The 24,558-nt window shown below is 43.7% G+C and overlaps 1 protein-coding gene across 5 annotated transcripts in view; it reads left to right on the top strand.

Moving 5' to 3' along the window:
• Positions 1-24,558, top strand: part of DISP1 (dispatched RND transporter family member 1) — a 181,225-nt gene that overhangs the window by 1,141 nt on the left and 155,526 nt on the right. For 2 of the 5 annotated variants that reach the window (XM_040451981.1, XM_040451980.1), the window contains exon 2: positions 20,135-20,296. The exons of 1 other annotated variant lie outside the window; for it this stretch is intronic. In XM_040451981.1, the coding sequence (XP_040307915.1) occupies positions 20,135-20,296 (162 nt within the window). Of the gene's footprint in view, positions 1-20,134; positions 20,297-24,558 lie in introns of those variants that run through there. 2 more of the 5 variants (XM_040451986.1, XM_040451983.1) reach the window with 2 other exon arrangements.

The raw sequence follows: 24,558 nt of genomic DNA, 5'->3' as shown, positions 1-24,558 counted from the left end.
GACAGTCTAGGTGTGGGTGCAGCCAGTTACACCCAGTCCCTAGGGTTTGGGTTAGTGACTCGGTTTACCCTGCAGATGCGGGTGGAGTGGATTACACCCAGTCCCTAGGATATAGGTTTGTGACTCGGTTTACCCAGTGAGGACAGTCTAGGTGTGGGTGCAGTGGATTATACCCAGTCCCTAGGATATGGGTTTAGTGACTCAGTTTACCCAGTGAGGACAATCTAGGTGTGGGTGCAGTGGACTATACCCAGTCCCTAGGATACGGGTTAGTGACTCCGTTTACTCAGTGAGGACCCTCCAGATGCGGGTGGAGTGAATTACACCCAGACCCTAGGGTTTGGGTGAGTGACTCAGTTTACCCAGTGAGGACAGTCTAGGTGTGGGTGCGGCCCATTACACCCAGTTCCTAGGGTTGGCTACCCCAAGGCCACAGACTGTGTTGAGTGTTCCCGGAACCATGGTGTCTCACTCACAGTAAACACAGGTGGTTTCTCTAGTGGCCAGGGAGGGGCGTGTCGGCTTACTTTGTCATTACTGCAGCTCATGCTGAGTATTCTCCTCATTGTCTACACTGCATGTGATTTTTATTGGCTGCGCTTCCTAAGGACATCGCACAGCCTCTCACTTAGGTGTAATTAGAGACTCCGACCTGAAAAGGCGAATTGGGTTTTGCCACAAACTGGGCACCCAGCAGGGCAGTCCTCGCGCTGTCACTGTTGGAGGGGACAGCTGCCTAGCGCCTTCCTCCTCTTGGGTGCTAGACTACGTCGGTGCAGGTCGCCCGGAGACCAGGTTTCGGGGGTCTGACTTGCACTAAGTGAACTAGAACGTTCTGTGTTTGTTGGTGCCTCAGTGTATTGCTGACTTGTAAATCCCTCACCCCCCCCCCCCCCCCGGCTTTATCAGGTGTAATTGACAGACAAGAACTGTGTGTATTCTAGGCGCACCGTGTGGTACACATTTTGATGTACATTGTGACATGATGGTCACAATGAAGCTGATGACACGTGGTCACCAGTACCTAACCGTGTTGAGATCTACCTCGTCCAGATCTCAGATCACAGTGTTGGTAACGCTTATGAACTCTTGATGGACTTGAAAATCTGTACTTGAGTTGGGTGTAATCTCCTTATATTTAGGAACATAGCTGATATTTACAGGTGGAGAGCAGTGTCTAGAAATAAACAGTGCTTCAACATGTAATTAACTATAGTGGGTAATTTCTCAAACTAGAAAATGGTAAAATGGCCTGATCTTTATAGTTATTGTGTTGATTGCTGTGTGGATTTCTCTATATATCTTCATTTAATCTGTTTCTTTAACTTAGACAGTGTTCCTTTTCTGATAAGGCTTGTTCTGAATTGTCTGTAAAATCTTGGTTTAAGAAATGTATTTCTCCCCCTTTCGCTTGGTTTTCGGGAGATAAAACAGTTGGGAAAGTATGCAGATCTTTAGGCTTTAGTTTGCGGCTGAGGAAGTGCTTGTTTTTGAAACACAAGAGCCCGCCCTCTCTGGCAACTGTCTAGTTATATGTCTGAATGATATATTTGAAATTGGATTGCTGTGTGTTCTGGATAATCTCTGGGATTTTTCTTTGTTCTAATCGTTGAGTAAAATTTTAAGTTTTCTGTAGATGAACCCAAGTGTTGTTCTGTAGGATTTAGATACATTTTACACTTTAACCAATAGTGGAACTTTTAATAGGGCTGGGCAAATTACTCGTTATTCTTAACAGATTTATTACTTACTTTTGTTTCTGCGATGGCAAAATGCGTAGCTGTGCGATGGGAGAACTACTAAGACAGCGATGGCCCGGGCTGTTTTTATATTCACGTATTTACACATTGCTTTCCATAGTCACCTGTTTGTAATATGTGCAGTAATTTGCTATATTGGGATTTTGGGCTCTGTGCTCCCTGACTGTCAACCTTATAATTACATAGTCCCCTCTCTGTTACCCGTATACCCCATTAGAAGGGCACCCCCTGCCGTTTGATGGTATTGATGAAAGGACAGTGTTGATCTGCAGACCTACTGTCCAGCTGCAGGGCCTGTGATGCATGCTGGCTGTCACCAAGATTAGCTGAGGCATCGTCAGCCTCTTCTTTTAGTAGGACTTTCCGCCCTTTCTGTGCTGCTGAGTTAGACCTTTTCTCTCAGTGACTGAGATGACATTGGCCTCAGCCAAAAGGGCTGTCGGTATAGCCTAGTTCGTTCTGCTGACCTTGATCCCATAACTCTTGGCAAATTTTTTGCCCTCCTGACATGCAGTTATGGCTGTGAACCATTTGTTTACGTTGTTATTGTTTGAAAAACAGTTTAAATACTGAATCATGATTGGATTATATAACTGGACTACACTTACTTTTGCTTGGAGCGAGGCATCACATTATATTCTACAGGAACCATTCTATTGAAGTGATAGTTGCAAATACTACAGAAAATACACTGATTGTCATTAGTCTTTGTTCTTGTTATGAGTTTTGTTTGTTGGTTTGTTTTAGTTTGAGATCCTCATGAAAAGAAAAACTGTCCAGTAGGAGATGGGGGGGAGGGGATGTTAGGAGGTGATGGTGGGGGCTTTCTGCAGTGGTTGTATCTCACGTTGTTTACAGTTATCAGTGCTTGGTGGTAATAAAAAGAAGAAAGGCGTAGTTGGCTTTATCATTGTTTTAAAATACCTTACAGACAGTGCTCTCCTTTATTGCCTGCGGGGCGTAGAGAGAGAAATTCCTCCTGCTGCTCCCACCTGCCTGCGAGAGAACGACCTGGCAAAGGCTCTTGAAGTTGGAAAGTTTACGTGGTCATTGGGAATCGTGGAGAGGCTTGAGGGAAGGATTGAAATGTGAATAAAGAAACAAACATTGAGGTTTATTTTAGCATTGGTATTTTTCGTGGACATTGACGGGAACACTGCGCATACGAGAAGACCAAGCACCGTGTACGAGTGACCTCGTCTTAGTTAAAGCGGAGATGATAGGGCCGACCCAGGAAGTGATGCATTGTCAGGTTCTAGACTTTCCCACAAGAACTAGTGACCACACAGATAAGAAGTATTGGAGTCAACACCGAACATTTCAGACCTAGGCAGTGACTATTGACTTGGTCTTTCTTTCCTGACAAACAGTTACTGGTTCCAGTTTGCTCGGTGCTCCAGCTGGAAAGTACCTTGGGAGATACTCTGACGGCACTCCTTGGAGCCTTGGAGCGTGGCGAATGTTGACCAGCCACGACGGGTGGGCTTCAACTTCCAGACCTCTGTAGCCTCTGCAGACTCTTATCATCCTGTGTCAGCCTGTGCTTGTGACTTAACACGTTTTCATTTGATCTCAGAATAAGCGGTCAGCTTGCGTCCATTCAAGTCACCTCTTCTTTTTTTTTTTCTCTTGGTGGATCGGAGTTTTCTTTCACACCTGCCGCTCAGAGGAGATCGTTCTCCAGAGATCTGCGCCCTGAGCACCGCATGGGGGACAGTTTATCCTGCGTTACTTCCGCATTCCGCACTAGTAGTAATTTGGCGCCCAAGGCAAGCAGGGCAGGAGGAAGAACCCGGAAGAGGAGTGTCTAAGCTAGGAACTAGAGTCCTGTTAGTCCTGGCCTCTTATGGTGCAGAACTTTACTTAATTTTCCCAACATTCCCCCCTTGGATGCTTTTTTAAAAACATCTTTTTTAGTAGGCATCACCCTTTAGCTCTAGGGGTTGGTACTCTCGGAGGGCTAAGATGCGTGTTGCAGTTGCAGGTAATGTTGAGGGACGTGGTCAGGGTTTGTATAGTGTCCGCCACAAATGCAGGCCCGTTGTCACTGTGTATGGTTAAGGGCAGACCAAACCGAGGCATCATTTCACGTAGAAGAGCTTTGGCCACCTCACGACTTCGTTCCGTCCTGGTCGGGAAGGCTCTGACCCATCCTCAGTACGCGCAGATTATTACGAGGAGGTACCTGAATCCTTTGCTTGGTTGTATATCTGTAAAGTCCACCTCCAAGTCTTGGAAAGGGGTGGGTTTCTGGTAACCGTCAGACCAGGTTTAGGGAGGATATGGTTTGCGTATTTAGAGATTGATGAATTAGCCAGGCCTCAAGTACATAATAAAGCACGAAAGTCTTTATCTGTCGATGGGTCTACAGTGAGAATAGTCTTGGCATGCAATGGTTGGGGGGAATCCATCCCATTTTCTAGTTGTTTAAATAATCATATGCCCACGGGGTCTTATTATTATCCCCACAGAATAACAAGCACAGAAGATTGTCTGTACATGAAATACTGTGACAATTTTTCTGAAGTTTACCTCAAGTTGTGTAGGTTAGGCACACAACAAACATTTAAAGGCAGTCGGAGCTAGAATTTAACATCCATAACTGTGCGCTGTTGAAACATAGTTTTTCTCTCTAAAAACCCTCATTTCCAGAGATGGCCAAATCAAGACCAATGCATTTGTAGAACAAGTCACGTCTTAAGAAACCTGGCCTAATTATTTACATAAGCTCAGCAAGAATAGCGATTGATCCTGAGGATCTGTTAAAGTTTGCTTTCCTGGAACCTTTTATAAGGAATCTCCAGATTGAACTTTTCGTAGCCTCTCCAGGCCAGAAGCCAAGCCAAATACTTGCCATCAGACAGGCCTGCAATACCTGTGGGACTGGGTGAATTCCTCTTCACAAGGTCCCCAAGATATCCTGAGGTTCCTGCACCTGCCAAGAAGTGACCTTCTTTACTGCTGGGAACTCTGTAAGCAAGGTATCCGGCCAACATTTCCAAGGGCCTTTATCAAGTCAACTCTTAATCTGTAGTCCTTAGTTATCAAAAAAAAGCAGAACAGCATCCTTTTTAGGAACACTTAACCTGTTCTGTAATAAATGCCTTGTTAACCCCTCGGGTAAGACTGTCTTTGTACTTTTAGGATCCCTGTACTTTCCGTTTAGGATCCCTGCTTGAAAAGGACTTCCTCCCTGGTCTGTTCACGCAGCTTTATGTTGGTTGATGTTTCAAGAGTCTAGGTTTTTCATAACCCTTTTTTAAGGGGGTGAGCAAAGCTTACAAGAGTCTGACTAATGTAGAATAATAACTGGTAATTTATGTATAAATATTCACAGAGTGCTTTTCTTATATCGTCATTTGGTCCTTAGGCAGGATTGAATGTCAGGGACAGAAACCCTGAGCTTCAGGAAGGTTAGGTGACCAGCCCGGTGATGTCTTCTGGAATGAGGTGCTGGACCTGGGGTACAATCCCAGGTCTTTATCTGGACTCATCTGTTCAATTGCGTCTCAACTCTTGGGCCCTTATACATCAGGTATTTTTAAATGTATCTTGGAGCCCCTTTGGCTTTCTCATTTCTTCTCCCTTGTCACCAAACTAACTTGTCTCCGGGGAAATAAGTTGCTGACTCAGCTTAATTGTTCTTTTCTGCAATTAAAGTACTATCATCGCGGGATTAGCGTGAACCTGTAGCAGTCATGTAATGCAGTCTTCTGCCTGATCTGGATACTCTCATAACCCTTTCCTTCCCAGAGTATTTATGGCCCTTGCAGGAATACTTAGAGTAACAAGGTGTTCACTTTCTGGTGCAGCCTTGGTTCATTGTTGGGTTATTCTTTTCCTTATAACAGGTCCAAATTGCCTGTTGTGGTTTTTGTGTTTTAGTTATATCATCCAGAGCAACACTGAAAATCTGTTTTCTCTTTGCAGTGTAAAATGTTGTCATATATTTAAGGATAACGGTCTCTTCTCCAGGTTAAATAATGCCAATACCTACATGTGCTACTGTCCCGATCATCTCATTCTGGCTCCACTAGGTTGTCAGTATCTTCAAAATATGGCTTCCCTAATTGTCTACACTATTTTATTTTATTTTTAAAATGTTTACTTAGTTTTGAGAGAGAGAGAGAGAGAGAGAGAAAGAGAGAAAGAGAACAAGTGGGGGAGGGACAGAGAGAGAGGGAGGCACGGAATCTGAAGCAGGCTCCATGCTCTGAACTGCCAGCTCAGAGCTCGATGCGGGGCTTGAACCCACGAACTGTGAGATCATGACCTGAACCAGAGTCAGACACTTAACTGACTGAGCCATCCAGGGGCCCCTGTCCACACTATTTTAGATGTCTGATCAAGGCAGCAAATATGGGGGCTTTTCCTTCCTGTAGGGTGGACACCTACTGTCATATTATTGCACATTCAATACTGTTGACGTTTAAAATTACATTAACATTTAAGCAGACACATCTAGCTCTTATATTAAGCATTTGGTAAACCACAGCTCCCAAACTTATATGGGAAATCTGTTAATCTGCTCCCTCTACCTGTACAGCTGGTTTTTGAACTCATCTACAAGACTTTACGTTTATTCATGTTAACTTTGATCCTGGCTGGGTTTCAGAAGCTCAGCATTTCAGCTTGTAGTGATCTGTTTTTGTTCCGTTTTCTAACACACTTATCCTTTTCAGCTTTTGTGTTTATAATGCTTATCCCTTAAAGCTTGGTTGAGTCAGGGCTGGCTTTCATTATAGCTAAGTAGCTAATGCTCCTTGTGAGGCTTTGCGGCAGATCACCTACGGGTAATTTTATACCAGGTTTTCCGTGGAGAAGGGTGACAAGTGATAGTTCTCTGGATCTGGTACCCTTATTCCCTGGAAGACCCAAGAATTACTTATAGGCCAACCCAGAGTTGTGTCGGATTTTCCGCTCCCTACCACTCACTTTCACACGCATGTCTCCAAAGAATAGAGAAGACCAATTGCTGGAATTGTGTTCGTAGGCACCTGGCTCTCTCCTACCCCTCCAGGCTGGATGTTACCACTTAAACCTAGAATAGTTGAAACCTTGATTCAAAGAAAGCCTCTGGGACCTGCCATTTCTTATGTTAATGATTTTGCTTGAAGTTCATCTTTCAACTATGTATGAACTCTTACCCAGCTGCCATGAGCTATAAAAAAGATTTAAAAAAAAGATTTATGGAGGGAAATGATAATAAATGTCCTTGGAAACTACACTTGCCAGTGGCCTCAGTCCATTATTGTAATCGAGATATACAATTATACCTATGGGTTATGTGGAGATCGACATAGATTGTATGTAGAGATTATTTTCATTTTTAGTCAATGTGAAACCTTTAAATCCCAAACTAGTAATCTCTCATAGACAGCGTTTTTAAGCTTTAGTTCAAATCTTAGTTTTTTATCTCCATACTTTTAACATTACGGTGGCTTATAGCTAAGTCTAGATTTGAGAAAAGTCTGTCAGTTGTGAGATTAATTCTGTATGTATTAGATGGCATATGGGGAGTGAGACGTGAAATAACTGAGTTTTTATTGAGTCAGCAACAGGACGGCAGAGGAGTGGCTCAGGATGCGTGGCTTCTAGAAGTGGCTGTGCTGCTCATGCGCTGTGGCCGGGCGAGGGGCCTGTTCCGGTAACGGGGTAGGTACATCCCTCTCAGCCTCCGTTGCTTAGTTCCTACTGTGGTAAGTCCTTTTCTGAAGCTAGACATGGCTGTGATCTGTGGCCTCCGGGCCCCTTTCTAGCTCTGATATTCTGGAGCTGTCCGGTCCAGTCGTGACCAGTCACAGGTGGCCACACGGAACCTCACTGCACGTGCCCAGATGCCACATGTGGCCGTGGTTATCACACCAGAGGGTGTGGGTAAGTGTCCTGGTGGATGCTGTTCTAGAGCCTGCCCTGTGTAAAGCCAGGGACAAATCCCAGTAGCACAATTTAATGTGGAAAATGGGCTCATTAGGAGAGTCTGTGTCTGGTGCACAGGGGCAGTTGCCTCAGTGACGGCTGGGTTCTTTCATTGACACGTAATCACTGCCGGATGCCTTCACCAGCAGGTGCGAGTAGTTGCACAGACAGACACAGTGTGCTGGAGGGCTTAGATGTCCTAGGCACTTGGTTTGCACAGCCCTTTCTTGTATCTGTCATACCACAGAGGACAGGGGACACGGGAACTGCCCCTCTGTTGTGAGATCTCTGTTTCTGTGAAATGGCTTCGGAGGGCCAGTGACAGCTGCTTTTGAACAAATGCATTACATCTGTGTCCAGAGTGTGGACAAGAGTGCTGTCTGTGTTCGGGGAATTTGGCTAAACAGGTATCTTTAGACCAGTGATTTTTAACCTGTCAGATCCAACACTATTTTTATAACAGGTATTTTACAGTTCCTCCTTTACCATCCTGAAATGAATTCATAGGCATACTGTAACTACTTACAAATCTGATGGCAAAGAAATGAACACAATTTCTAACTATGATATAAAGGAGGAATAAAAATAAAATCATTAAAAAATGATTTAAAATATTTTTAATATGCATGTGTTCGATACATTCCAGATGGTCAGCGTTTTGTGTCTGTGTCTAGAATTACTGTGGATGAGATGGTTACAAATGCACACTTGTGCGGGTGGATTGTACTTAACGTGTGTGCTGCCATTGAGGTGATTTTCCAAAATGGCGGATAATTTGGTAAAATGCAGAGAATAGTTAGGTATGGTCTTGCCTTGGCTTCAAAGCAGTTTTATTTTGGGAAAATTTGGTGATTATTAAAAGTGTGAAAAAGATAGTTCGTATTTTTTTTAATGTTTTTATTTATTTTTGAGACAGAGACAGAGCATGAGCAGTGGAGAGAGGGAGACACAGGATCTGAAGCAGGCTCTAGGCTCTGAGCTGTCAGCACAGAGTCTGATCGGGGGGCTCGAACCCACGGACTGTGAGATCACGACCTGAGCTGAAGTCGGACATGTAACTGACTGAGCCACCCAGGCACCCCAAGATAATTTGTATTTTTATGTTACGTGGTGTTACACTCGAGTCTTAGGTAATTTAGACATGCTTTCCATCCACATGTATTTCTGGTGGGTTGTTAAAAACGCAGAGGGACACCTGGGTGGCTGAGTCGGTTGAGCGTCAGACTCTTGATTTTGGCTCAGGTCATGACCCTGGGGTCGTAGGATTGAGTCCTGAGTCGGGCTTTGTGCTGGGATTCTCTCTGTCTTCCTCTGTCCCTGTCCCCCACTTGCGCATGCTCTCTCTTAAAAACAAAAAAAAGACAAAGTCCAGCGTCAGTATTAAAGAATATTGTGATTTATTAGTCATACCTGCCATGGATAGAATGAAGACGTCTGGGTAGGACTTGCCGTGTATTCTGCCTCTGTTCAGTGGATCCTGACACCTCCCCCCCCAGGGGCTTTGGAAAGATGCTGGAGAGGGTTTTGGTTGTCACAGTGATGGGTGTAGGTGTGTGTAGTTAGCACTTAAGATTTGGGAACCAGGGATGCTTTGGACAGCTGTACACAATGGGAAAATATCCTGTCCAAAAATCTTGCTGTCCTCATTGAGGAACACTGTCCAGCTTGGAGAAGAGTCTGATTATGGTAACCGTTCTGCGCAGAATGGTCACTGGGACTTAAACAGAGACCAGATCTCTCTTTGTTGGGGATATTGTTATGGGTATCTTGACATCGAGTGGGGTATGGTACCATATGGTCTTCAGGGTTTTTTCTGGCTCTGTGATTGCCTGAGTTAAGTCAGGGGTCAGGAGACTGCACCCCTCAGGCTAAATATGTCCTGTTGTAGTAGATAAAGTTTTATTAGAACACAGTTCTGTTCATTCATTTATATATTGTCATTGGCTGCTTTGGGGCTACAGTGGCAGAGTCAGGTAGTTGCCGTGGAGATGTTTTGGCCTGCAAAGCCTGAATACTGCTGGCCTCTTTACAGGAAAAGTTTCTAGATATACCACGTATCAGGAATGTTTTTTGAAGGACACCAGTGTGTGAATTGATTACTAAGTATGTGATTCTTAGATCTTTAGTAGTTTTCTGTGTGTAGTGATTCTGAAGTCTTTTCTGTGTCCATGTAGCACTGAAGACTAGTCACGAGACAGATCAACAGTAAAACTTGGAGCAGAATTCTCGGCTTGAATTTGCAGATATCACTAAGTAGTCCAAGGTCTGTGCCAGTTTCGTGTGGCTCTTCAGCTTTGGGATTGGGCTGATCGTTGATTTCCTCACAATGGTGATATACGAACTGGTAGTTAGGAAATACTTTCAAAGCCAGGACAGTGAGAAAAAAATTGCATCTCACAATCTTGTGAAATCAGCTCTGGAGCTTGAAAATTCCATGTAGGGAACGTCACTGTTCTTTCCCCTCCTATGGATCTTAATAAAGAAAAGTTGGCATTGTGCGGAAGGTACTAACAAAATAACCTTCTGAGCACTTAAAATATTAAAATGCTTTAATATTTTAAAGAGGTTACAAGAAACAGACATCTGTTAACCTTAACTTAAAAAAGACAAAAAAGGGGCACCTGGGTGTCTTAGTCGATTGAGTGTCCGAGTATGGCTCAGGTCATGATCTCATGGTTCACGGGTTCGATCCCCGCGTCGGGCTCTGTGCTGACAGCTTGGAGCCTGGAGCCTGCTTCTGATTCTGTGTCTCCCTCTCTCTCTGCCCCTCCCAGCTCACATTCTGTCTCTATCTCAAAAATAAACATTAAAAAACCAAGCAAGAAAGAAAAATAAATACCTGTTTGAGTCTTTTGGTATGTTGGTATATATTAGGGTTCTCCAGAGAAACAGCCAATATGGTATATGTGTGTGTGTGTGTGTGTTTTAAAAGAGATTTATTTTAAGGAATTGGCTCATGAAATTGTGGGGGTTAGTAAATCCAAAATTTGTAGGGCATACTAGGCTGGAAGGTCGAGCAGGAGTTGGTGCTAAAGTTTTGAGGCAGAATTCTTTTTTCTCTGAGAAACCTGTTTTTGTTTTTAGAGCCTACAACTGCTTACATGAATCCCACCCACACAATCCAGGGTAATCTCCTTTATTTAAAGTCAATTTAGTGTAGATATTAGTCACATTTACAAAATACTTGAACTGCAACCCTAGATTCATGTTTGATTAACTTAGCTGTATCCCAACCAAGTTGGGACCAGCTATCAGTACTACAAACACATTTTGGTATATTAAAATTTGTGGTGTATAAAGTATTACATAGTGAGTACTAATTAAGGAAGTGTCTATATTTGTAGACCAGTAGTCTCTAAGGGATTACCTGGGTTTTCATTCATGTGTCAAATAAAGACTAAAAAATGGACAATTTAATCAACCTTTGAAATTGAAAGTTCTCTTTTTTGTGTGTGGTGTTTTCTGTATGTTGTGTGTTTAAATGTAGGGTGCCTTGAATAATTTAAAAATTTTATAGCAATTTTTTTTTTGTTTTTTAATAAGTTAATGTTGTTGCTAACTCTTTTGTATAAAAAAATCTTAAGAGTTGGGAATTAGTTTTGAGCTTTTTAGTCAAATTCTCATCATTTGTGGTTGGGACACTGGTCCCAGGAAGATGGAGTGATTTTGCCCAGAACCGTCTTTAGAAGCCAGATCTGGTTTCCAATCCAGTGCCCTTTCTGCTGAGAGTGATTACAGTTTAAGTGACGCTAGTTAAGGGGTTTTCTGAAGAGGGGGTGATTTTGAGTGTGTACTTCAGGGACTGAGTATGAACTGATAGTTACCAGAACGGAGGCGACACTCAGGCCGTTCTCGGGCCCTGGGGGGAGGGTGGGTGGAGAGAAGTGGGTGTATCATAAGGGGTGTACAGGCGGGCCCCAAATTCACGAAGGGCACTGTGCTACCCGTGAGGCTCGGAGAGGTTTTACAAGTACAAGCTAGCCATTGGTTGGTTCACAGGGGATATTCCAGAGGACCTTGAAGTAGAGAGAACATGTGGCCTGAAAGACCTCACCGAGGGAGCTTTCCTTCGCGAGGACCGTCAGAGAGCAGAGGAACAGGGAGCTGTGGGGACCCTGCCCCTCTCTGTAAGGGGCACAGGGCAGGGACTTGGAAGTCCCCTGGAAGGGAATTTGAAGGGTTCCACGGGGCATAGAGAAGACGTTGGAGGGTGTAAATGGATTCTTGAGAAGGTTGCCAGGTTTGAGGCATAACCTGAGTTTACTTCCTTACCTGCAAAATGAGCATAATAATTCCCAGTGCACTAAGTCGTTAGAGCCAGTGAAGGAGATGATGTATGTAGTGCTTATTAGCATAATGCCCGGCACGTAGGACTCAAAAGCGATAGCTTTTTTATACTACATCATGGCAGCTGCCTGAGGGTCTTATCAGGAGGTGTTGCTGGAGTGAGATCCTTTTTTTAATTCCCCTTTCCCTTATTCTAGCTATTCTCTGCCACCCTGCAGTTCTGCAGTGTGGGTTCTTTCTTCAGGCAGGTGCACGTCCCTGACTACGTGGAGTATTTTCTTACCGCTGCCGCACTCTTACGCACTTTGGGGGGGGGGGGGGTTGTATTTCAATTGCAAATTTAATTCATCAAATTGAAAAGATGTACTTAAATATGGCACTATTTCCAATTAATTTTACTTTTTTTTTTTTTGCACTTTGGAATATAACTACAAAGATAACAGTTGGAAAGGGGAACGAAAGTCCAGGATTATTGAAGTAACTTCTCCCTTTCCTCTTCAAAGGGTCATTTCCTTCAGGTTGTAAGTAAAAAACAAAATGAAAAATGTATATTTTTTAATGTTTATTTATTTTTGAGAGAGACAGAGACAGAATGTGAGTGGGTTAGGGGCAGAGAGAGAGGGAGACACAGAATCGCAAGCAGGCTCCAGGCTCTGAGCTGTCAGCACAGAGCCCGACGCGGGGCTCAAACTCACGAACCGTGAGATAGTGACCTGAGCCGAAGTTGGATGCTTAACCAATTGAGCCACCCAGGCGCCCCAAAATGAAATATTTCAATGGATGCCAACTCCAAAGAGAAGGGACTTAAAAGACATTTTCTGTGGTATTTGCTTCTTAAGATACAAAAGCACTTCAGGATATAGACTCAGCAGTAATTAAATAACAGATTTTTTTCATTCTATGGGATCAAATATGAGATTACTAGATCTGAGGCATAGAGTTTCTGCCCCAACTTTATTGCATAATTATTTCTGAACTGGACCTGGGAACATTTCACTGTATTCAGAACATTGGTAGGATATGCTTTTGACTCCGAGTAACTTAATGTGTTTAGATATAATTTCAAGCAGCCTTTGTGACATTTGAAGATCTGTTGATAAGGGCTCTCTCTGCAACCCGTGGGGCTGGAAGAGAGCTCTCAGCACAGGTTTGTAGGCTGGGTTTAAATTTAAGTTGAGAAATTTGTGTGTGTCTACATTCACAAGCAAAAAGAGTTTGGGGGCGTCTGGGTGGCTCAGTCAGTTAAGTGTCTGACTTCGGCTCAGGTCATGATCTCGCAGTTCGTGAGTTTGAGCCCCGTGTCGGGCTCTGTGCTGACAGCTCGGAGCCTGGAGCCTGCTTCGGATTCTGTGTCTCCCTCTCTGTCTGCCTCTCCCCCGCTCATTCTCTGTCTCTCTTTCTTTCAAAAATACATAAAACATTAAAAAAAAAAAAGTTTGGAAAAGTTGAAAGAGATCCTTAGGGGAGGGAAGTACAGTTGAAAAAGTTTCTTTGGGGGCTCCTGGGTGGCTCAGTTGGTTAAGCGTCTGACTCTTGGTTTCCGTTCAGGTCATGATCTCACGGTTCGTGAGTTGGAGCCCTGCATCAGACTCCATGCTGTCAGTGCAGAGCCTGCTTGGGATTCTCTCTCTCCCTCTCCCTCTGTCTCCCCCCCCCCCTTCCTCCTCCCTCCCTCCCTCTCTCTCTGGCTGTCTCCTGCTCATACCCTCCCTCTCTCTCCAAATAAATGAATAAACTTGAAAAAAGTTTCTTTTTAGCAACCTCTAACTGCTTTTTTAAAAAACGACGCAATTAAATGAACATTAATTTTTTAATGACGGATGTTCTGTAGTTTGATCGTAAGGTTGAGCAGTTTTGTATTTTTAGGCTCCAGTGTTTCGGCTTATGTGGTGTCCGGTGTCAAAGTCCTAGGGTAGTTAGGTGTTGTAGTCTCTAGTGGCACTTGATTTTCAGTGAGATGCACTGGTAATTCTCGCCCTGAAAAGCTGGAGCGGTTTGTGGACCATCGTGTTTGCTCCAGGGCCGCTGGTGGGCACTGTCCTGCTGTCCCCTCCTCTCCCTGCTCCGTCGTCCCCTCCCTTGTGGTGCATCCCCTCTCACAGGCGCCGCACGTGTCAGCGTCACCCCGTTGCTCTAATTGTGTCCCTTAACCTCTCCCCCAGACCTCCGTTTCCCTCGTAACCGGCAGCTCATCTGTAATTATTTGATGATGTTAATTCAGAGGAAAGTGTGGAATGACTGATCGGTCTACTTATTATATGCAATTGTATAAACCGTGTGTTTTAAACTGGAATTTGTAGAACCAAACAAAAACCTGTCAATCCAAAGTGTTAGTAAGTGGTTTAATACATAGAGACGGCTTCTTTACCTTGTTTCTTCAGACTTCCTTTTTTTGGATTCCCAGTTTCTCAGAGAACACACTTCTTCCCCGGAGGGGTGGAGGAGAGGAGACAGAATCATGGGGGGAGACAGACCTTTTCCAACTTGACGGATCGGTGGCGCTGCTCCTTGACTTTCTTCTGCAGGTGCTTCCTCTGTAATCTCACTGCATCTCGTTTTGCAGGTTCCTGTCTTCACCTTGCCCTGAGGTGGGTTCTCCTGCTTTCCATGTTATCACCTCACACCCTCTCCCATGAAGCTTAGGCTCTCACTTCGCTTTTTAGAACCATGCTGCTGAGTTCTGTTGAAACAGTTAACTTTTTCCATCAAGGGGTGAAGGTCACCACTAAATGCGTTCCTCTTGTTGAGAATGTCTCTACTAATACTGGCTTCTATTTATTGATCGTATACTGTATGCCAGGCACTGTCCCAGCCGTTTACTGTACATTGTATTCAGGCCTCACGACAACCTTATTTATGGTAGATGCTTATATTTCCTTTGTATAGATGAGGAAACCAAAGTTTGCAGAGATTAAATAATTTAAGTTTGTAACACCTAGAAACGGTGAAGCGAATTCTAAAGCCTGTCTGCTTTGGATTGTACAGTTTTCCTCTATGTTTTCAAAGCGCCTTAAATTCCGGGTCTACCCTAAAGCACTTTCTATGAGAGTGAACAGCATGTTGGTTCTAGAGCTCTTTTTAATATTCACGCACTCGTAGTAGTGTTTGGGATCCACACGTTCCGCTTTAAACTTCCCTGAAATGCAGTCAGTGTATTATAGACGAGGGTGGTGCTGTCATTATCGTAGCTTCTAGCACAAAGTAGTAAGTGCTTACAAAATATTTGCTGCATGGATGAAACCAGTGACAGACCGAGAGGTGGCATTAGCGTGGGGGGCTATTCACAGAAGAATTCATTTCCTTTGGAATGTGAAGCAGGAACTTTTCCCCCATTACAGCATGCTGCAGGGCAGGGCCGGAATCCAGGCTTTGATTAACATCACCCACGCTCTTTTTTGTTGTTTAGCTTTACAACCACAAGTTACTGCCAGCTGAAAAGGATGATGGGGAGTGATGATGAATGCATTTCCATTTGCTGCAAAGAAAATTTTAGACAGTTTCACTCATTTTAAACCGAGATAAAAAGGCCGCTTTGAAACGAAGAGTAAATTAATGGCTACCAAGTAAGTGGTTATCAGATTCCTGCTCCAGACGTCACCTCAGGTGGTTCTGCCCGTGGTCATCGGTCATCGCTGCCAGGTCACAGTTCCGTCTCAGATAGTTTCTGCCCTGGGGGTGGGGGGTGATGGGAGAATTCCAGGGTTCTTAAGGGTCTTTTCTTTCCATCCCCGAGTTGTAGGTTTTAGATCTAGGTGTTACTTTCCCTGAGACTGCTTAGGGTTTCTTAGGCCATCAAGGTCAAATGCAAACCAGACTTTTGGAATTATCTGCTGTGGGTCCTCATGCCCCTGGAACGTATTACACAAACGAACGAAACTGTTTTGAGTAGGTTCGCATCTGCGATTCCCACCCCCAGCTGCTAAGGCTGTGAGGGGGGCATATTGAATTGTGGTTGCAGAGTAATTGGTGGTTTTTGATTATTTTTGACTTTATTATGTTTTTTTTTTAAATTTTTTAATGTCTATTTATTTTTGAGACAGAGAGAGACAGAGCATGAATGGGGGAAGGTCAGAGAGAGAGAGGGAGACACAGAATCTGAAACAGGCTCCAGGCTCCGAGCTGTCAGCACAGAGCCCGACGTGGGGCTCGAACTCACGGACCGTGAGATCATGACCTGAGCCGAAGTCGGACGCCTAACCGACTGAGCCACCCAGGCGCCCCAGACTTTATTACCATTTTTTATGGTTGCCTCTCAAGATCACTGCGGCAGTATATTACAGAAAAATTTCATTAGTCCCTTAATACTGTAACCTGATTGTTAGTAATAAGATCTCTGGGCTCAGGTGAGCAGGTCAGTGGTCACTGGTATGCTTTAATAATTATTAATGATTTCATTTGTGGCTGTTTGGTATTGGATGTGGTTGTGTTGGCTGAATGCTGTATGATGGGCATTAGGATTACCTCCTCCTATCAGGGAGTGAGTGGCTAAAATACAATTTCTTTAATTAACAACTGCGCAGGGTGCTTTTTGATGCTTCTAGTAGTGCCGTATTGTAAAATAAGAGAAACGCGATTCCGTGGCTAGCTAGAATCATTAAATGTTTACTATATGCCGATTCTCGTGCTCAGGACTTTGTGTCTGTTCTTTCGAATTTAACCCTTTCTGCAGGCCTGTTAAGGGCTATCATGCCAACCCCACAGTTAGGGACACTGAGGTCTGTGGAAGGGACGTAGACTGCCCGTGTTGCACAGTAACTGGACCTGGGATTTGGACCTGGGCACCCTGACCTCAGGGCCGTAGCCCTTGGCTGCTGTGCCGCGCATCAAGCCCGGAGGCCTTGCTGTGTGTGGAATACAGCTCTCTTGAGGGCTTCACTCCTGAGGTCCACCACGTACATCATTTCCTGTTGGAGCGTGTGTATACATGCAGGGTTTTCCATTTCTGTTCTAATGAAACTTTCATCTTTAGTTTTAGTGGTTGCCAGTTGGTTTCTTGCAAAACATTTTCGGCTTTTAGCATTTAAAAAGATTTTTTTGTAATCTTTATTTATTTTTGAGAGAGTGAGAGAGAGACAGTGAGAGCAGGGGAGGAACAGAGAGAGGGGGAGACAGAATCGGAAGCAGGCTCCAGGCTGAGCTGTCGGCACAGAGCCCGACGCGGGGCTCGAACCCACGAACCGTGAGATCATGACCTGAGCCGAAGTTGGACGCTTAACCGACGGAGCCACCCAGGTGCCCCCAGCTCTTAGCATTTTTATTCAGGTGAGAGGATTGGGTCACCTTGCTGACCGCCATGTGTGCTTCAAAGTCGGGGGTAGTCAGACCTTTATACTGGTAGAAACAAAAACCTTAAAGCATTCATACTTTATTTTGGGTCATGTTATAATTTGGGGGGCAGAATTGCCTTGAAGTTTATCTTAGGCAGTTATGGAAATTAATTTCTGTTCTTTAAAATGTACAGACGGGGAAGTTCTGGAAACATCCTGTGAAGAAGAGAAGAAATCCACTCAAAATTTAAAATTGGCCATGGAGGGGGCGCCTGGGTGGCACCTGGGTGGCTCAGTCAGTTGAGTGTCCAGCTTCGGCTCAGGTCATGATCTCAGGGTTCACGGGCTCGAGCCCCTCATTGGGCTCTGTGCTGACAGCCTGGAGCCTGGAGCCTGCTTCCGATTCTATGTGTGTGTCTCTCTCTCTGCCCCTCCCCTGCTCGTGTTCTGTTTCTCTCTCAAAAATAAATGTTAAAAAATAAATAAAATTGGCCATGGACAGTTTGAAAAGGGGGTGTGGAGAGAGCAGGGATAATCCATATGTGGGCTGTTGAACTCAAGGAGTCTCACGTTATTTTGTCCTAGAGTCAACCTTTATAACACTATTATTGGGAAATACCTGACTTATCTTTTTCTGAACACTCTGATTTTTGGAGCACAGTTTCTAAATTCACAAAATAATCTTTATACAACAAGATGTTATTGTATTTTGGGATTATATGCTCATTCTGAATTTTAACAAATTTTAACTAGCTGAAATGAGTTTTATATCTTTGAGGTGATACAATTAAAAAAAAAATTTTTTTTTTTTTTTAAATTGCAGAAAGGTGGGGGTTGGACAGGTCAGTAGGTATCTAAGAGAGCAGCTACTGGGTTTTCTTTATCATATACGAAGTGTTATCCTTTGCATTTTGCTACGAAAGGGGCATTCGCTTCAGCCTGAACTTCATCTTTCTTGCGAAAACCTATACATGTAAGCACACTTTTGGAACAGTAAACAGCTTGAGCTACTGTATATGCTACAGTTTTATTTGGAATCTTTTCAGCTGAATAAGGAAGGAGTATAGTTGACTGTACCAGCTGTGGTATTCATGATAAAAATGATCTGATCTAGCCGCCTGCAACAGTGACCTGCCTGGTGGTGAACACACTTGAGGGTCATGAAAAGCAGGAAGGGAACCGGCTTGGGGCCGGGTATCAGGTACTCCAATGTTAACTCAGATCCTGGGCTGGAAGCTTTGTATTATTTTCTCTTTTTAAAGATGAAGAAACTGGAATTTGAGAAGCGGATGGCTTGTGTTTGTGGAGAGAACTGCCAGTTGCAGAGCTAGGGTTCCACCCTGGGCCCCCCACCTGGGGCTCTGACTCCGAGGCGCGGATGCTCTGTCCTGTCCTGTGCTGTCTTCTCTCTCCGTTCCATTTTCATGCTTTGACCTCTGCTGGAAGGTTTTCATTCCGTTTCTTTTCTTTTACTGGTTATCCTAAGGAAGTTAAGGACAGTAGGATCAGCCTCTTTCTGATACACACTGCTTTATTGGCATTACAGTTCTGGGACTTGATCTTTTAACCCCAGAAAGTGACATAGTGTTTAGATTTACCCATATGCATTTATCTTTTTTTTTCTTTTTCTTTTTCTTTTTTTTTTTCCTTCTGACCATTCCTTCGTGTGTATCAACAGTACGATGAATTGTTTTTTAATGCATCTCCCCTTTAGGGCTTTATGTGGGAGGGTTTCTGCTCTGCACCTGGCATACACCCACCGGTTTGCCTCCTGTGACCTTTTCCTCTAGCTTCTCCTCTCCCCTCTTCAAGTTCTGTGCAGATGCACATAGGACATGCTGGTTTCAGAACTAACTCACCTCTAGGTTTGTGCTTTCTTACCATTTCTGCCTTGGAACATTTCTCTTGCTTTATAGCTAGCTCTGCCCTATGTTTTAAAAAGAATTTTGAAGTCTGTAAGACAGCATCTCTGGGCGCTCTCCAGCCATCAGGTTTCTACTGCCAGAACTAGGAGTCCGCCTCGTCGTTGTGCTTGGCTGGAGTGTTTTGCACCGAACCTGGGGGTGGGGGAGGACTTGCATACCCATTCTTACTAACTAGCAAAACTCTTTCATTGAGAATCATAGGAAATAACTTGTGAGCCAGCCACGCACCCTGGAAATGACTGGTTTGAAGGAGAATGATGGGGTTTAGGACGCGCTACCCCAAAGTGTGGCACCTTGGCATGTTGGATATTTTAATCTGAAGGAATTTGAGGAATGGCAGGTGCAGGCAGGACTTTCTGACCTTCCCCCGAAACAGGTCACAGACCCTCACACGAGGGGTGCCCTCCCTGTGCCCGGAGGAGAGGAGCACCCTTCTCTGAGGGTGAGGGATGCCAAGGGGAATTGAATGAACACTCTTTGCTAAGATTCCCCAGTTTACTATTCCTAGCTTTTATCTTCCTTTATCTTATCGTGTTTTTCCATGATTGTTTTCGTCATACCCAGTATGAAAAGTTAGGTTTAACCGTTTCTTTGGTCTTAATTTCCTTACAAAGGCTTCTCTGTCACATAAAACTTATGTTTAAAACAAATAATATGATGGGGCGCCTGGGTGGCGCGGTCGGTTAAGCGTCCGACTTCAGCCAGGTCAGGATCTCGCGGTCCGGGAGTTCGAGCCCCGCGTCGGGCTCTGGGCTGATGGCTCAGAGCCTGGAGCCTGCTTCGGATTCTGTGTCTCCCTCTCTCTCTGCCCCTCCCCCGTTCATGCTCTGTCTCTCTCTGTCCCAAAAATAAATAAACGTTGAAAAAAACAAAAAAACAAATAATATGCCTTTCTTTCTTAATCTGTCTTTTGTCACAGAGACCCAGCCAAAAATTTAGAAGAGTAGAGAGAAAAGGTATTTTTCCTCCCTTGCAGTTTCTGGTGACCATGAGGGGCTGGCTGGGACCCTGCTCACTCCAGAGTCTGCAGACGGGATCTTGGGAGAACTGGCCAAAGTCCATGAAAGGCTGGAATTCTTGCCGCGGCCAGCTGTCTCACATCGTCGTGTAGTGCCTGGTCTGTGCCAGAGGGAAACCGGTAAGCGCTTATTTTTGTCCCTTCTGTTCCAAATTCAGACTAGCAGGGGGGAAACGGTTGTAGAAACTAGATGTTTGAATTGTGACTCCTGTGGATTTGTTTTGGGCAGCCATTTGTTGACCCTTTCCCTGCAGGGACTCCCCCACACTCTTGCTGTCCTGGTCTTCCTGTGTGTCTCTTCTCTCGCCCTGAAAGCTTGGCGTGGCGTTCCACCACGGGGCGTGCAGGTTATACACTTGTGTGTGTAGGGCTCAGTTGTCAGGCTGGGGTCCCCAGGAGCGTGGCTGGACACAACTGTGAGTTGCACCCCATTTGTGGCTAATCCCACCCCTCCCCCAAACTGGTGCCACCTGTCAGCCGTGTTGTCAGAGTCTCTTCTTGGCTGTTTCTGGCTCTGGATGGTGGGAGGATTCCTCTGCACCCTCGTTGGGAAGCTGGTTGTATCCGTGTCTGAGCCGTAAAAGGCTCATTGGTTTTAAGTCATAAAAGGCTTATTATCAGTTTGGAATCACTTGAAACAGGTGCAGCTTTGGTTTAAAAAAAAAAGTCAGGGTGGGGGCAGTTCATGACTGTCAGGGGTATTTGTTGTCTGTCCTGTCTGAAACCTGGTAAGATATTTTAAAGGAGGCCTTTAAAAAAATAAAACATGGTCAGAAGTTGCCCTCCTTGGAAGCTGTTTTTTTTTTTTTTTTTTTTAAGTCGGCCCTTCTCTCTGATCCTGCTCCTCCCGTGGGAGCTCCTAACCCTTCTCCAGCTCCTGCCCACTGTGTGTCACCAGCTCCCTCTATGTCCCTTTGCGTCGGCATGGTTTTGCCGAGGATGATTTGGAACGTCATTGGCTTCTTTAGGACACTTAGAATGGCAAACTGCTCCTCTGAGACATCTGTCTGCCTGTGGCTTCTCCTCCTCTGTCTTCCTCTTGCTCCCTTGATCCTCCATTCAGTCCCCTGGGTCCCTCAACAGGTAACCGCCCCCCACCCCCCCCAGCCCCTCTCATCCATCCTTCTGTCAATGCTGCCAGACCTCTTTCCACTCCAGCTCCACAGACACTTGAACTTCAGACTTCCTAGCATTATCAGGCTGAGAATAAAAAAGGCCAATTGGAAACTGATGTAATATTTTATCTGCTCAGATGCGCAGTGGAGACTGCACTAAACGTCTCTTCAGTCACTTGTGTAAAATGTAGCTTACAGCCCTCATAAGATTACGAGTCAGGGCAAATAAAACTCCTCTAAGCCTTCTCCAAAAATATCAGTCAAAGCATTAGCCCTCATCGTGAGGAGGTAACCCCCAATTTACCCTCTTTGTCACAAACACAATTCAGATAAAAATATAAAATGGATAAAAACCTGTGAGTTTGTTTTATTATGTTCTATGGACGCATCGCTAAAATTTTATTTTTTTAAATTTTAGAGAGTGTGTGTGAGCAGGGGAGAGGGGCAGAGGGAGAGAGAGAGAGAGAGAGAGAATCTTTTTTTTTTTTTTTTAATTAAAAAAATTTTTTTTAATTTATTTTTGAGACAGAGAGAGACAGAGCATGAGCAGGGGAGGGGCAGAGAGAGAGCGAGACACAGAATCAGAAACAGGCTCCAGGCTCTGAGCTGTCAGCACAGAGCCCGACGTGGGGCTCAAACTCATAAACCGTGAGATCATGACCTGAGCTGAAGTCGGACGTTCAACCGACTGAGCCACCCAGGCGCCCCGGGAGAGAGAGAGAATCTTAAGCAGGTCCCAGGCTGGGCCGATGCAGGGCTCTATCCCATGACCCTGGGATCATGACCTGAGCCGAAATCAAGAGTCAGATGCTTACCTGACTGAGCCACCCAGGTACCCCACCGCTAAAATTCTAGAGTGGAAGCTGTGAAATCTTTGTATGCATCTGTAGGTTATGTGTATGTGATATTTTTCTATCTCGGGAAAGTATTTCCAGGTTCATTTATACAGTCCCTTAAAGGAGGTCTTTTCAAGTTGGCTTGGAGATAAATGAGCACTTACATAAATTCAAGTATTGCTACAACTCTGCTACAACTCTAAGGAATATAGAAACTGACCCAAGCCTTTTATTTTAAAGTTCACATGATCTGGGTTAACCTCTGGTAAATAAAGCTAGCTTTAAGATTGTTAGTAAAATCAAAACAGATAAATTTTTAAGGTTGTCCGCCTCAAATATAATGCAGCCATACAGTTTTTTCCTACCTGGGTTTACTGGTCACATGAGCTTATGTTATCTCTATTAAATGCATAAGATTATGAAAATATAAATCCAACCTAAGAACAAAAGGTACAATCAAAATAAATTTATATATGTCAAGGACAACAGTAAAATAAAAAAAAAAAAAGAAAGGAAGAAAGGAAGAAAGACGGGAGACATCAAGTATTTTTCATGCCTGCCTGATTTGTCCACAAGAAAAATCATTTAAAATGATGGATAGTTTTATTTAATATCTCACAAAATTTTCATGATTAATTCAGGCATACTTGTTAAGAACAAGTGAATTAATGTAAGAGGGGTAAAAGTTTATGAGCTTTTTAAAAGCAATCTTGTATAATATGTGTACTTTAAAAAAATTTTTTTTAATGTTTATTTTTGAGAGAGAGAGAGGCAGAGCACAAGTGGGGAAGGGGCAGAGAGAGAGGAAGACACAGAATCCGAGGCAGGCTCCAGGCTCTGAGCTGTCAGCACAGAGCCCGACGTGGGGCTTGAACTCAGAAGCCGGGAGATCATGACCTGAGCTCAAGTCGGATGCTTAACCGACTGAACCACCCAGGCTCCCCTGTCCACTTAAAAAGAGTTTCCAAAAATTTTTTGGTAATTTGAAACACTAAAGCTATACTAAGTTAAATGATGGATATTCACTGAATATCTAGACCATTTCCAAATAAGATAAAGCACTGGAATACTAACTGCAGAACATAAATTTATGTACTTTTTGCTTCTTAAATTTTATAGAGAGACAAGAGATTTTTATGTGCATCTATTTAGCAAACATGTCCTTTGTCACATCCAAAAGTTGTACTTAGAGGAAGCATATGCCTCTAGAAACTGAAGTAATGAATTCATAGATTTGCTAGTTTACTACAGGATGTTAGCATGTGGCAGACAGCTCATAATTGCCTGCTTCCTAGTTTTCACTGAAAATTATGGTTACTGAGGGTTAAACATTCTTATAGATTGTGTGAATGAAACTGCTAGAAATAATAAAGACAAAGAAGAAAAGTATGCAAACTGTGCAAGGAAAACGTGTTTATGATAAGAAAAAGTATATAAGGTGTAAAGGATATATTTTTGTTAGGAGAGAAAGTAATTTGTCCTAATATAGGATATGGCTGGCTGTTCTAGAATAGAAAAATGAAAAGAGTAGGTAGATGAAAAATGAAAACTAGGTAGATACATTTTTTAAAAGTTTGTAGAAGGGTTGAGGAAAAGGGATTTTATTGTGTTGTCAAGCTGCCATGATTGAATAGCTTTATTTGTAAATTAAAAGATGAACCTTAGTATCAGAAGCATACTGATGTAAAACTAGAATGATGAATTTTCTTGGCTTATTGGTGTGCTTTCATTAAGAAATTGTAAAAAGATTTTTTCTTTATGTTTTAAGTAATTTTCCTGGGGAACCAAAATTTTGTTATCAGAATGATTTCCTGGGCTTCATGTTGTGCTTATCAGGTCTTTGGTTACTTAAGAAAACCAAATCTTCTCAATATTAAAACAGCTAAGGGTTTTTTCACAACTATGTTACCTTCTGTATCTGCCTTTGGGAACTTTTGTCATTTTGGTTAAATAGATAATTAAGTATTAGAATGATCTATGGTGCTATTTGATCAAGCATTCAAATCTGTTGACGGTTTTGACCAGTTTTCCAAAATCCAATTCTAGATAAAGTCTTGGTGACTTAAACTGACTTGAGCTTTTATTTTTATTTTTTTTATTTTATTTTATTTTTCAACGTTTTTATTTATTTTTGGGACAGAGAGAGACAGAGCATGAACAGGGGAGGGGCAGAGAGAGAGGGAGACACAGAATTGGAAACAGGCTCCAGACTCTGAGCCATCAGCCCAGAGCCTGACGCGGGGCTCGAACTCACGGACCGCGAGATCGTGACCTGGCTGAAGTCGGACGCTTAACCGACTGCGCCACCCAGGCGCCCCATGAGCTTTTAAAGAAAGTCCCTGGAAAATCTCAAAGGATTTGTTTCTCACTTTGTAAAAGAGAGAGATGTTAAACTAATTGGGCTTATTTGCTGTATTAAACTGTGTTGGAA

Source organism: Herpailurus yagouaroundi, unplaced genomic scaffold (genome assembly GCF_014898765.1).
Source record: "Herpailurus yagouaroundi ecotype Mexico unplaced genomic scaffold, PumYag 205, whole genome shotgun sequence".
Classification (NCBI taxonomy): Eukaryota; Metazoa; Chordata; class Mammalia; order Carnivora; family Felidae; genus Herpailurus; species Herpailurus yagouaroundi.
Note: the sequence above shows the minus strand (reverse complement) of the source record. Positions and strands in the feature narration are given on the sequence as shown.